Source organism: Aotus nancymaae, unplaced genomic scaffold (assembly GCF_030222135.1).
Source record: "Aotus nancymaae isolate 86718 unplaced genomic scaffold, 86718_ANA_hifiasm-v0.15.2.pri h1tg000020l, whole genome shotgun sequence".
In the NCBI taxonomy this organism is placed as follows: domain Eukaryota; kingdom Metazoa; phylum Chordata; class Mammalia; order Primates; family Aotidae; genus Aotus; species Aotus nancymaae.
The window spans coordinates 14,840,714-14,854,531 of record NW_026988432.1 but is presented as its reverse complement, the minus strand read 5'-3'; the positions used below and the strand labels follow the sequence as shown (position 1 = coordinate 14,854,531).

General features: G+C 45.2%; 1 protein-coding gene and 1 non-coding gene across 2 annotated transcripts in view; one reads left to right on the top strand and one right to left on the bottom strand.

Annotated features, from left to right (window-relative positions):
* Positions 1 to 13,244, top strand: part of PHLPP1 (PH domain and leucine rich repeat protein phosphatase 1) — a 245,055-nt gene extending 231,811 nt beyond the window's left edge. The window contains exons 15-17 of the mRNA XM_012446430.2: positions 5,595 to 5,789; positions 8,430 to 8,658; positions 11,112 to 13,244. Of these exons, the coding sequence (XP_012301853.2) occupies positions 5,595 to 5,789; positions 8,430 to 8,658; positions 11,112 to 12,275 (1,588 nt within the window). The 3' untranslated portion in view covers positions 12,276 to 13,244. The remainder of the gene's footprint in view (positions 1 to 5,594; positions 5,790 to 8,429; positions 8,659 to 11,111) is intronic.
* A 72-nt stretch (positions 13,245 to 13,316) lies between these two features.
* On the bottom strand, positions 13,317 to 13,457 carry LOC135276194 (U4 spliceosomal RNA). The gene has a single exon (XR_010343741.1). It is a non-coding gene; the product is annotated as a U4 spliceosomal RNA (small nuclear RNA).
* Between the last annotated feature and the right edge of the window lie 361 nt (positions 13,458 to 13,818).

Sequence of the window (13,818 nt, the reverse complement as noted above, 5' to 3'; positions counted from 1 at the left end):
TTTAAACCTATAATGTCTTTAAATAGGATTATCTCTTTCTTCTTGAACAAACTTTGGTAATTTGTATCTTTCATGGAATTTGTCTACTTTAGTTTTCATATATATTGGCATAAACCTGTTCATAATATTCCATTATTATGCTTTTTTTGTTTTTGAGACAGAGTCTAGCTCTGTCACCAGGTGCCAGACTGGAGTGCAGTGGCACAATCTTGGCTCACTGCAACCTCCACCTCCTGGGTTCAAGCAATTCTCCTGCCTCAGCCTCCTGAGTAGCTGGGACTACAGGCACGTGCCACCACGCCCAGCTAATTTTTTATATTTTAGCAGAGACGGGGTTTCACTATGTTGGCCAGGATGGTCTTGATCTCTTGACCTTGTGATCTGCCCACCTCAGCCTCCCAAAGTGCTGGGATTACAGGCGTGAGCCACCGCACCTGGCTTTTTTTTTTTTTTTTGAAATGGAGTCTCACTATGTCACCCAGGCTGGAGTGCAATGGCACAATCTCGGCTCAGTGCAACCTCTCCTTTACAGGTTCATGTGATTCTCCTGCCATAGCCTCCTGAGTAGTTGGGACTGTAGGCATGTGCCACCATGCCCACCTAATTTTTTGTATTTTTAGTAGAGATGGAGTTTCACCATGTTGGCCAGGCTGGTCTCGATCTCCTGACCTCAAGTAGTACACCCACCTCAGCCTCCCAAAGTGCTGGGATTACAGGTGTGAGCCACCATGCCCGGCCCATTATTATGCTTTTAAAATCTGTAGAGATGTTCCTCCCCTCTCTCATTTCTAATATTGGTAATTTGTGTCTTTTCTTTTTCCCTGATCGGTTTGATTTGGTTTGTCTATTGATACTCTCAAAGAACTAGATTTTGGTTTTATAGATTTTTCTCTATAATTTTTCTGATTCACATTTCTTTTTTTGAGGCAGAGTCTCACTCTGTCACCATGCTGATGTGCAGTGGTGTGATCTCAGCTTCTTGGAATCTCCACCTCCTGGGTTCAAGAGATTCTCTCGCCTCAGCCTCCCAAGTAGCTCGGGTTACAGGTGCCTGCCACCACTCCCGGCTCATTTTTTTGTATTTTTTAGTCGAGATGGAGTTTCACCATGTTTGGCCAGGATTGTCTCAAACTCCTGACCTCGTGATCCACCCGCCTCAGCCTCCCAAAGTACTGGGATTACAGGCGTGAGCCACCACGTCCGGCCCTGTTTCATATTTCTTATGTTTTAATTTTTATTTTGTTTTATGGTTTTTTTTTTGGAGACAGGGTCTTGCTCTGTTGCCCAGGCTGGGCTGCAGTGGCTCACTGTAGCCTCAAACTCCTGGGCACAAGAGATCCTCCCACCTTAGGCTCCAAGGTAGCTAAGACTACAGGTGTGCATCACCACACCTGAATAATTTTTTTTTTTTTTTTTGAGATGAAGTCTCACTCTTCGTCCAGGCTGGAGTGCAGTGGAACAGTCTTGGCCCACTACCTCCATCTCCTGGGTTCAGGCAGTTCTCCTGCCTCAGCCTCCCTGGTTGCTGGGACTAACAGGCACATGCCACCATGCCCAGCTAATTTTTATATTTATATTAGAGACGGGGTTTCATCATATTGGTCAGGCTGGTCTTGAACTCCTGACCTCATGATCAGCTCACCTCAGCCTCCCAAAGTGCTGGGATTACAGGTGTGAACCACCACGCCCAGCCAACACCTAATTTTTAAAAATTTTTTGTAGAAATAAAGTCTTGCTCTGTTGCCCAGGCTGATGGTCTTGAACTCCTGTCCTCAAGTGATCCTCCTGCCTTGGCCTCCCAAAGCACTGAGATTACAGGTGTGAGCCATCACACTCAACTCCTTTTCTTATTTTTATGACTCCCTTTCTTCTTGCTTTGGGTTTGTTGTATACTTCTTTTTCTAGTTTCTTTAAGTGGAAGCTTAGATCATTTATTTGAAACCTCTAATTCTGTAATATAAGCATTTCAAGTTGTAAATTTCTTTCTAAGCAGTTTCACTAATATAGTTGGAGAACATGTTTTATAGGACTTGAATCTTTTAAACTTATTTAGACTTGTTTTTTGGTCCAGAAGCTTACCTATCTTGGTAAAAGTTCTGTGTGCATTAAAAAAAATTGCTGTTGGGTATGGTGTCAGTTAAGTTAGCTCAAGGTGGCTGATGTTGTATTAAGCCTTGCATATTCCTACTGATTTTCTGTCTACTTATCTGTTGATGATTGAGAGATTACGAATATGGATTTCTGTTTCTCCTTGTAGTTCTATCAGTTTTTCCTTCATACATCTTGAAGCTCTGTTAAGTATGTAAGCATTTAGAATGATGTAGCCTCTGGATGAACTAACCTATTTATCATTGACTCTTATTCCTGTGATATTCCTGTTCTGAAATATACTTTGTTATTAACAGCCATTTCAGCTTTTGTTTGATTAATGTTAGCATGGTATACCTTTAAAAAAAAATCCTTATACTTTTAACCTGTTTGTCTCATATTGAAAATGGGTTTCTTATAGGCAGCATGTAATTAGGTCTTTTTTTCTTTATTCTTTATTTCTGTAATATTCCTGTTCTAAAATATACTTTGTCTGATATTAACAGAGCCATTTCAGCTTTTTATTAATGTTAGCATGGTATACCTTTAAAAAAATCATTTTACTTTTAACCTATTGGTCTCGTATTTTAAAATGGATTTCTTATAGACAGTATATAATTAGGTCTTTTTTTTTAATTTGGTCTGAATTTTTTGTCTTTTGGGTACTGTTAAGGCCTTTAATGAAATTATTGATATGGTTAGAGTTAAACCTTCTGTCTTTTCTATTTGTGTCATCTGTTCTTTATTTTCTTCTTTTTTCTTCATTCTTCTGGATGTTAGGATTTGATTTTATCTTTAATTTTTATTCTATCATGCGTCTCTGTGTATATACATGTGGTTTGTTTAGAGTTTATAGTATGATCTTTACCTTATTACCATTTACCTTCAAGTAATAATAATATCACTTTACTTCTAAGAACCTTGCAAATACGTACTTCTCCTTCTCCTGTCCTGGCCTTTATGCTATTGTTGTCATATGTTCTGCTTCTGTCTGTGTTACAATCTCCAAATACATTACTGTTACATTTACTTTAGTGTTGTGTTTTTTTTTTTTTTTTGAGACGAAGTCTCACTCTGTCACTCAGGCTGAAGTGCAGTGTTGCAATCTCAGCTCACTCCACCCTCCGCCTCCCAGGTTCAAGTGATTCTTCTGCCTCAGCCTCCTGGGTAGCTGGGACTGCAGGTGCACGCCATCATGCCTGGCTAATTTTTTGTATTTTTAGTAGAGATGGGGTTTCGCCGTCTTAGCCAGGATGGTCTTGATCTCCTGACCTCTTGATCCACCCGCCTCAGGCTCCCAAAGTGCTGGGATTACAGGCATGAGCCACCGCGCCTGGCCTACTTTAGTTATTTTCTAAAGCAATGTTTCCCAACTTCTATACCAATGACATTTTGAGCCACATAACTCTTTGTTGTTGCCTCCCAATAATTAGAATATTACTGAATATTCTATTGAGAATCACTGTTCTAAGATGATTTTTAAAATAAGAAAATGAGGCTAGGCGTGGTGGCTTATGCCTGTAATCCCAGCACTTTGGGAGGCTGAGGCAGGCGGATCAGGAGTATGAGACCAACCTGTCCCACATGGTGAAACCCTGTCTCTACTAACAATACAAAAGTTAGCTGGGCATGATGGCGGGTCCCTGTAATCCCACCTACTCGGGAGACTGACGCAGAAGAATCACTTGAACCTGGGAGGCGGAGGTTGCAGTGAGCTGAGATCACACCACTGCACTCCAGCCTGGGTGACAGAGTGAGACTCCGCCTCAAAAAAAAAAAAAAAAAAGTAAATGTTTCTATTGACTCACCTGGCTGTCGTTGTCATTGTGCATCATCTTTTGTACGGGTCCAGATTTCCATCTGGTATCCTTTTCTTGTGCCTCAGGGATTTCCTTTTCCATTTCTGTAGTGTCAGCCTGCTAGTGGTAAATGTTTTTATTTGTGCATCTGGAAATGTCTTCATTTTCCCCTAACCTTTCCGAGCCATTTGTACTGGCTTAGAAATCTAGGTGGTTTTCTGGTTGTTTTCCATTTGTACCTTCAGAATGTTGCTCCACTGTCTCCTACAAGGTTTCCAGGGAGAAGCCTGCTGTTGGGCATGTCCTGGTTCCCCCACTCTACCTCCCGCCTTTGTTCCTGGTTTCTAGCAATTTGATTGTGATGTGTCTAAGTTTTTTTGCATGTTTCTCTTGCTTACAGTTTGTTGAGCTTCTTTTATCTGTAGTTTTGTAATTTTCTTCCTATTTGAAATGTTTTCAGCCATCAGTTCTTCTAAAATGTTTTCTGTCTCTCTCCTCTTTTGAAGACTGCAATTCCCTGTAGTTTGTTAGGCTGCTTGAAGTTATCCCACTGCTCACCAATGTTCTGGCCTTTTTTTTTCTTTTTCTTTTTTCCAGTTTTGTTTGTTTCATTTGCGGCAGTTTCTGGGACACAGTTTCTTGGAAATAGTTTTATTCTTTTGAGCTTGGCATGGAGAAAGTCTCCAAACTTCCCACAGTTGCCAGGAACCATTGTCCTCCTCCAGTGCACTGACAGGGGACCCTGGCCACCTTGTCCTCCTTCAGCCCCCAGCTCCATCTCCTCAATGCACAGAGACCACAGCCTCCACTTGGGTCTTCCTCCCTGGCCTGCAGCCGGGATGCTTTCCCAGGAGGAAACTGGGCGGGTAGCAGGCTCTCTCCGGATCACTGACCTGTGCTCCTGTTGTCCAGTTGGGTTTTTTTTTCCTACCTTTTAAAAAAGTCATTTGAAGGCTGGGCATAGTGACTCACACCTGTAATTCCAGCACTTTGGGAGGCTTAGGCTGGCAGATTGCTTAAGCTCAGGATTTCAAGACCAGCTTGGCCAATATGGTGAAATTTCTTCTCTACTAAAAATACAAAAATCAGCTGGGCATGGTGGCCTACTTCTGTGGTCCTAGCTACTCAGGAGGCTCAGGTGGGAGAATCGCTTGAGCCCTAGAAGTGGAGACTGCAGTGAGCCGAGATCACACCACTGCACTCCAGCCTGGGCGGCAGAGGGAGACCCTGTCTCAAAAAAAATAGAAATAAGAATTTTTTTAATGAAAGTCATTTGAGGCTTTTTCTATATTTTTACATGCTTTTCATACAGGTTTTGTGCATTTTCCCTAGTGTTTTAGTTTTCTATTTTGGCTAGATGTGGAGATTCTAATAACTGCTTATTGAATGAATCTGTAGATATGGATTCATAATCTTATTTCCGATGCCTCTTCTTCCCCTTCTGTCATTGCCATTTAAAAATAAATTCATCGGAAGAGAAGCTTGTAGGAAGGCATGTGCGAAACACAATGTGTGCTCATCCTTCTGTGCTAATCAAAATCGGCTGATAGGAATTAGCTGGAGTCAGTTTACCTGTTGTTAATCTGCCTGGAGTCATGAAGGAAGGGACAAAACTGATTTAGGGAAACCTTAAAATAAATAAGCATTGTCCTGGGCCTGGAGTAGGAAGATGAGTGGACTCAGCACACAAGTGTGGTTGCCTTGCAGGTTGTGTGTCGCAGCCCTGTCGGTGCATAACTTCTGTGACAACCGCGAAGCCCTGTATGGTGTGTTTGATGGAGACCGGAACGTCGAGGTGCCCTACCTTCTCCAGTGCACCATGAGTGACATTTTGGCTGAAGAGCTGCAAAAAACAAAAAATGAAGAAGAATACATGGTCAATACATTCATTGTCATGCAAAGGTAAAACTCAGAGTTCCTGCTTACCTGCTGTGTGTTTTCTTGCTCTTTAAGTATTTATCTTCTGTTTAGAAAAGCAGGTGTGCAATGATCTCCATGCCTTGTTTTTTGACTATGAGTACCAAGTTGCATTCAGGCAAGTTTGGTGTTGCCCAGGCGTTAGGAATGGTGCTCCAGCTTGAGACACACTGTTGTTCAGACAATAACAGGGAGTGAATTTCTCTGAGAACTGGACTCACTGGCCTGTATTGAATGCAGATTTTCATCAGACTGTTTGCAATACCATTTATCCTCCCAAATCCTGTGAGCTCTAGAGGCTTTTTAGACTTTCTGGTGTGGGGACCTCTCTTTGAAATGGACCGTTTCCATCCTAGTTTATTGGCCCTTATGAAATATTATCACTGGTTTGAGATAGTGCGAACTTTTGTGAAATCAAGATTGTCAGATTTTAGGCCAGGAGTTAAATCATCCTTTGTATGTTGTTTTCCCCTTTATTAAACGTTCAAGACAGTGTTACTGGCAGAATCCTAGGCCATACCCTGGACTTTTCCACCAGCAGCAGAGCTTTAGGTTGCTGTAGAAATTGTGGAATATTGTTTGTAACTCTTAGAGGAATGAGGGTTCCCTCATTCAAAGAATTGTTCATTCTTATCACCTTCATGGCTTTCTAGGTGATAATGGAATTGCCTGTCTATAAATATTGTACTGCAGACTCGCTCGTGTGGGACCCAGGAGTGATGAGTGTACTGGTACTTGAGGTCGTGAGAGCAGCCATGGTTTTTTGTCATTTTCTGCTTTCTCTCCCTTGACATTCTGCCAGAGCGAGTAGCCTTGTTGGAGGGGCAGAAGTGTCTGCTGAGGAGTGGTCAGAGCAGCCTTTACAGTTATACCCGTGTCACGCATGGTTCCTCTCAGAGAGCTTGGGTGAGGCAGGCCTGGGGTGGTTCTTGCTGCTACACTTGTCCCTGTCATTCAGATTCTCAGTAAGCATGTACAATTAGCAATTGAACAATAATAGCTAATATCTAGCAAGCCCTTAATATATATCAATCATTGTTCTAAATACCTTGTCATAAATTGTTACTAGTTAGCCAGGTAAAGTTACTGAAAGTGAGGTACAGAGAGGTGAAGCACAGTGCCTAAGGGATAGTAGGTAGAGCAGCCAGGACCTGACCTCGGGTAGTAAGACTCCAGAGGATGTTCTGACTAGCAGGCACACCAGCTTTTCTGTTTTCACTACTCTTTTGTCCTCGAAAAACAGCATGCATGTATCACATGCATGCACACACATACACATATGCACACACACCACAGCACAAACACATCTCTCTGCAACCCCCAAGAGGCCTGCTTTTTATGGACCATCAAGCACTGGATAAGAATTAAAAACTGAGAACCCCAATTTCAGATTACTTGCTATACGTTTTACGAACCACTGTGCCTATGAAAGGGATAAAGTAGAGCCTCCTTGGAAGGGTCAAGAGCCACATATCCGGAAGTTGGAGTTTAGGATCCTAAACTGTGAGCCCTTCTCCAGGGTCTTTTGCATGTCTCTCACTCTGCCTGTCTGTTAAGAGGGTATGGGATGTGTGGTGAGCTTTTGGTCCTTAGGGGAACTGGTCTTTGTGCAGGATCTCCTAATGCATGCAAGTAGGCAGCCCTGGTTTCCATTGCTCCTCTTGCCGCTTGCTTACCTTAGACACATGATACAAGAGACGGTACCTGAGGGTCTGCCCTTGTAAAACAGGGGAGGCTATGTGTCTTAACTTTCTTGCTCCTGTGCCATCCAGGAACAGCAGGGACCTGGGCCGTGCTACCATTTGTGGGGTTTGCCGTAGGAGTTCCTGAGGCCATGGGAGCCATCATAGTCTTTTATCCCTCTCTGCTGTTTCTCTCCCTTGATAATCTGCCAGAAGAAGTAGCTTTGTAAAAGAGGTTTTTGATTTTTAATTTTCAGAATTTGCAGGTGCTTTCTGTATTCAGAAAGTCTGTGGATTGTCATGATTAAAAGGATAAATCAGAAGCACTTGGTGTTTGATCACTAGAATGTCCTTTCTGTGAGTTTTCTAGAATAGATGGTATTGGTCCAGAAAGTCTTTGCTATATAGGGCAGGACCATGAACACTCCAGTACTTAAAGGCTCCTACCAGCAAACATCCATAAAAAAGAGGGAGAGGGTTGTCAGGTTTTTCTCAAGTGTCTGTCAGTGGGTGCAGGGTGTTTATACCTGCTGTTACGTACATGGTTTTTTCAGTGTTCCTCTCCTGGACACAGAGGAAATTTAAAGAAGCAGATGGAGAAAGAAGTCATTTTCCTGCTGTCTTTGGAGTGTGCTGATCGGGCAGTGTGGTTGATGAGGGTAGCATGCTGTACACAGCAGCCCAAGGGCTCCTGCCTTCCAGAGCAGCGCCTATGGCAGCAACACCGTCTCCCAGTTGTGAGCCTCTCTGTATGGATGCGTGTGATGTCAGATTCAGGGGCTCTTTTCCTCAGAGAGGCTGAGCAGTGTGTGCTTTGACGAAGGAGACGGAGTGGAATCCCCAGCTGTCTCCTTCCTGACCCTGTCCAGTGATGCGGTCTTCTGTGGAATTGGTGGAACTGGCACTGATGGGCTGTGTTTGTCACCCCCTCTTCCGATTCCAGGAAACTTGGAACTGCTGGGCAGAAGCTTGGCGGTGCTGCTGTCCTTTGTCATATCAAGCATGACCCTGTGGACCCAGGAGGATCCTTCACCTTGACCTCTGCTAATGTGGGCAAGTGCCAAACAGTTCTCTGTCGAAATGGAAAGCCACTGCCTCTGTCCAGATCTTATGTCATGAGCTGTGAAGAAGAGCTGAAGAGGATTAAACAGCACAAGGCCATTATCACTGAGGTGAGGAGGGAGGGGTTTTCCCCAGGATGGTGGAGAAGAGACCAGTTCATAGCAGAAACTAGCTAAGGAGCATTTGCCTTCAAAGAACATTTTTGAAGTAGGTTTGACATTAGAATTCCAAATCCATAGTATCACAAAGCGAATTGCTTACGTTACGACGTCTGCTTCTCAGTTGCCTCCCTGTGTCAGGCACTGTGCTTCATGGGCACGACCCCGTTCCATCCATGCAGCCACTCTGCAAAGGGCTGCTTCGGTGGTTGAGGGCTCTACCCGACATCACACTGCTCGTTTTCATATCTTAGCTCTGCCATTTGCAAGCTATGACCTTTAAACCTCTCTGATATGTCTATCCTATCTGACAAGGCTGCTATGACTTGTAAACTATGAATGTCTATGTAACTAGTTGTTATTTTGGTTCATACCTCATGTTCCATTTGAGTACACAGTGAGCAGTTCTCAACTGGGGGCAGTTTGCTTCCCCACAAGGCATTTGTCAACATAGGGAGACATTTTTGGTCATCACAGCTGGGGCAGAGAGTGCACTTGGCATGCCGTGGATGGAGGCCACTGAGCACCTGCTGCTAAACACCCCACAGGGCAGTCCCCACAGCGGATGGGGGTGTGTGTGTGTTTGGAGGGCGTGTCTCAGGTAGAGAAGTAAAATGCAATACAAAACAAAACCTCACTGTTAAGCAATGCAGACAAAAGCGAGGAACAGGAGAGGTGCAGAAAACGAGAAGTCTGACGTGCAAACTGTGATTCATTTAGGTCACAGAAATCATTTACCTTAATTGTGTTTGGCATAATGTTGATCTGAAGTTTAATTCAGTGCATTGTCTTCTGCTCCCTAACACGGTGTCTACTGTCCATGTTAATCCTTTCTGCTCCAAGAATAGACAGAGAACAAATTCACACACACTCATTTGCACAGAATCCTATGTATAGCTTGAGTCTGTTTCTTTCTTATGGCCCTCATCAGAGCCTGTGTGGAATCAAGTCTTTTTTCTCTACTGGACTATAAACTTTTCACCAGAGTCAAACTGTACATGATTCTATGGGTTTTATCAACAATGTAAGACTGGAAACTTCTTGAAGGTAGATGTATATCTGCAGCTCACTGCTTTCTGCCCACGTCATTTTTTTCAGGCACAGGGCAGGTGACCGACACTTTGATGAATTAGGGAATGCAGCAGCACTCCTGGAGCCCATGTTGGAAGCTTCACTGTCATGTGTCACAAAACTATTGGTTTTGATGGAGAGAAATCTAAAGGCGTGGGCAGAACAGCAAGAACAGTTTCTGCTAAATTCCTTGCTTTGGGGACAGATTATGTCAGTAGAATCAAGGCAGTTTAAAGTTGTCCTCGAAGCTCATACTACTAATTTTACAAATGGGAATGCTTACCTACTTAAAAGTGTGGGGTGGCAGAGTTGTGTGAGGAGCTGGGAAAGGCATCCCTAAGGACAAGCAAACACCTTGCCAAATCCCAAATAAAGGAAGGTAGTAGGACTGGAAAGGAATTGGATGTTCTCTGGAAGAAACACTTGCTCGTCCCAGACAGGGATTTGTCATAACAGAGCCTTTCCTGGAAAGACTGGAAAGAGGTGTTAAAACTAGGCCATATACAAGTATGTCACGGACCTGAGACTCTCAAAACTTGAAGAATAAAGAACCAAGTGGGTACACATGGGAAAGGAAGGGAAGGGGGAAAGGGAGGGAGGAAAAGAAGGAAGGAAGGAGAGGAGAGGAAAGGGAAAGAAGGGGAGGAAGGAGCCAGGTCTGGCGCTTTGGTAACTGATTTCATAGCATGCACCCAGCTAAACTAAAGCCAGTAGACCTTGTCTTCTCCATTGACCACCAGGAAATCAAGTTCAAGGAAGTTCTCAGAACTGGCATTTCCTTTACCATCTGCTCTCCTGACGTGAGCATTCTTACCCACCTAGTCACACCAAGGCTTTCTCTGCCCCTTAAGTACTTTCAAGTCCTCTCTGGACCTTCAGACACTACTGCCACTTGTGATCATGGAAAGCAACGGAAGATTTAGGGGCACTGTCTTGATGTATGCCAGCCTCGTGCGTCTTCTATTGGAAAGGCTCTAACTATCTCAGAGTCCTGTGGGCTAACAGGAGGAGCTAGCCAGCCAGGCTTGCTGTGTAAGGCTGGATGATGGCTTGCTGTAGAGAAACAGCGGGACTTGTGACCTAATGTGAACCGGGTCCCGGTAACACATAACCGAAATCTTTTCCTTTTGTCCCTGCTGCTCCTTACCGGCCAAGGCCTACTACCTGGGGTTTCTGATGACAGGTGCACATTAACTACTCACTTTCTTCCATAGGCCACACAGCACTTCTCTGTGGTCTGACAGTCAGGACCATCGGGGACCTGCAGGGAACCCGGCACAGTTGCTGCAGGTGCTCCGTATTAACTGTCTGTCTACAAACCCTTGTTCTTCCAGGATGGCAAGGTGAACGGAGTGACTGAGTCCACGCGCATCCTGGGCTACACCTTCCTCCACCCCACCGTGGTGCCTCGCCCCCACGTGCAGTCCGTGCTCCTGACCCCCCAGGATGAGTTCTTCATCCTAGGCAGTAAAGGGTTGTGGGACAGCCTGTCTGTCGAGGAGGCCGTGGAGGCTGTGCGCAACGTGCCCGACGCCCTGGCTGCTGCCAAGAAGCTGTGCACCCTGGCCCAGAGCTACGGCTGCCACGACAGCATCAGCGCTGTGGTGGTGCAGCTCAGTGTCACCGAGGACAGCTTCTGCTGCTGCGAGCTCAGTGCCGGTGGGGCCGTGCCACCACCCAGCCCCGGCATCTTCCCTTCCTCGGTGAACATGGTGATCAAGGATCGGCCCTCAGACGGGCTGGGTGTGCCGTCTTCCAGCAGCGGCATGGCTTCTGAGATCAGTAGTGAGCTCTCCACTTCCGAGATGAGCAGCGAGGTGGGGTCCACCGCCTCCGACGAGCCCCCGCCCGGAGCCCTGAGCGAGAACAGCCCCGCCTACCCCAGTGAGCAGCGCTGCATGCTCCACCCCGTCTGTCTGTCCAACTCCTTCCAGCGCCAGCTGTCCAGTGCCACGTTCTCTAGCGCCTTCTCTGACAACGGCCTTGACAGTGACGATGAGGAGCCCATCGAGGGTGTCTTCACCAACGGCAGCCGAGTGGAGGTGGAGGTGGACATTCACTGCAGCCGGGCCAAGGAGAAGGAGAAGCAGCACCTGCTTCAGGTGCCGGCCGAGGCCAGCGACGAGGGCATCGTCATCAGTGCCAATGAGGATGAGCCGGGTCTGCCCAGGAAGGCAGACTTCTCTGCCGTTGGGACCATTGGGCGCCGGAGGGCCAATGGTTCTGTTGCGCCCCAGGAAAGGAGCCACAATGTGATAGAGGTAGCTACAGATGCCCCTCTTCGAAAGCCTGGAGGCTATTTTGCTGCCCCGGCTCAGCCGGATCCCGATGATCAGTTTATCATACCCCCAGAGCTGGAAGAGGAAGTCAAAGAAATCATGAAGCATCACCAGGAGCAGCAGCAGCAGCCACCGCCGCCGCCACCGCCGCTCCAGCCACAGCTGCCGCGACACTACCAGCTGGAGCAGCTGCCAGACTATTACGACACGCCACTATGACCCAGCCGAGCTATTTAACAAAGAAACTAACCACAAAAGACGAGTTGCGAGGGCCTCCCAGGCTCACATTAAACCAGGGGTTTTACTCCACGTCCTTCCCGCAGACACTGTTCCCAAACTGTCATTGCAGCTAATCTGTAGGTTCTCTTTCTTTGGGTTATTTTTTTTTAAATAATCACCACTTCTAGTGATGCTTTACCAATACGATTTATATTTGTTAACTTCTCCCCCTAACATATCAGATATGTAAAGACAAAGAACAAAAGGTTTAATATATTACAGAGAAACAGTTAATGATAATGTAATATTTTTTAAAATGGCTTTTTGTTTTGTTTGGAAGGCAGGACAGGCTGCCATTGCTAAATGATTTAATAATATTGTAATTCTGTATTTCTTTGGGGGGAAAAGGCTTTTTTTTGTCTTGAAAATAATAGACATTTGTAGAATATGGAGACTAACTCCTAGGAGTTGCTTTACTCTGTCAGGTGACTTAAGTCACTGGGATTCACTAATTTTCTCTGAGAGAACAGCTGACTGAGAATTTCTATTGTAAATAGCTCAGTGTTGTATAGTGAGGCTTACAATGTTTTGTAGTCTTGGCATAAGGACACAGCCCAAGTAACTGATGTTTCTCCTCCCCCACCCCACCGCAGGAGCCTGCCTGCCTCAACTCACCCTCACTTCACTGAATGAATGAGGAGGCTGAGCAGCTACAGCGTTTCTGTCTAGGGGAAGTGGATCTTAGGCCACTGGACAAGAACCTACACCCAAGGGCCAACCCATTTTCCTCCCCATCCCAGCCTCTCCACTTTGACAGACACTTTTTAACTGTGTTCCTTAATGCTGCCACAATCAGCATGGCTGTGTAGTGCTCCGTTAGGCCATTTACATACCAGAGTTATACTCAAGCAGAATGCACAAATGGACATGTCATAATTTTTGTTATAATAAATATGAGATTTACAATTATTGGACCCGTCTGCTTTTGTCTCAGTAGCCAGATGTGTTTATTGTTATTTTTTATATATTATTTTAAATCAGTCTCCGTATAGACTGTCAAAAATTGCCAATGCCAACTATATTGCAAGTCGTCACAGCAGGGTATTGGGAAAAGTTTTCAATTAGCAATAATCATGCCTTGGATAAACCTCGTTGACTACGATACTGCTACTGCACAAAGCTAGCCAGATGATGTGTCTTGAAGACAATCACACCAGCTTGGGTTTGGAAAGGAGGGATGGAATATTGGGGTTATATTTTTTTTTTAAGAGAAAAACATCCAGTAAGTTAACCTGCATTGAAAGAAATGTGAAATTAACTGAATAGCAAGCAATATAATTAGCTGATCTTACAGGTTTTTCTTTTTTTGAAATGGAGTCTCGCTCTGTCTCTTACCACACTCCAGCCACAGAGGCCCAGGCTGGAGTGTGGTGGTGTGATCTCTGCCCACCGCAACGTCCTCCTCCTCCCAGGTTCAAGTGATTCTCCTGCCTCAGCCTCCTAAATAGCTGGGATTACAGGCACCCGACACCAGCTAATTTTT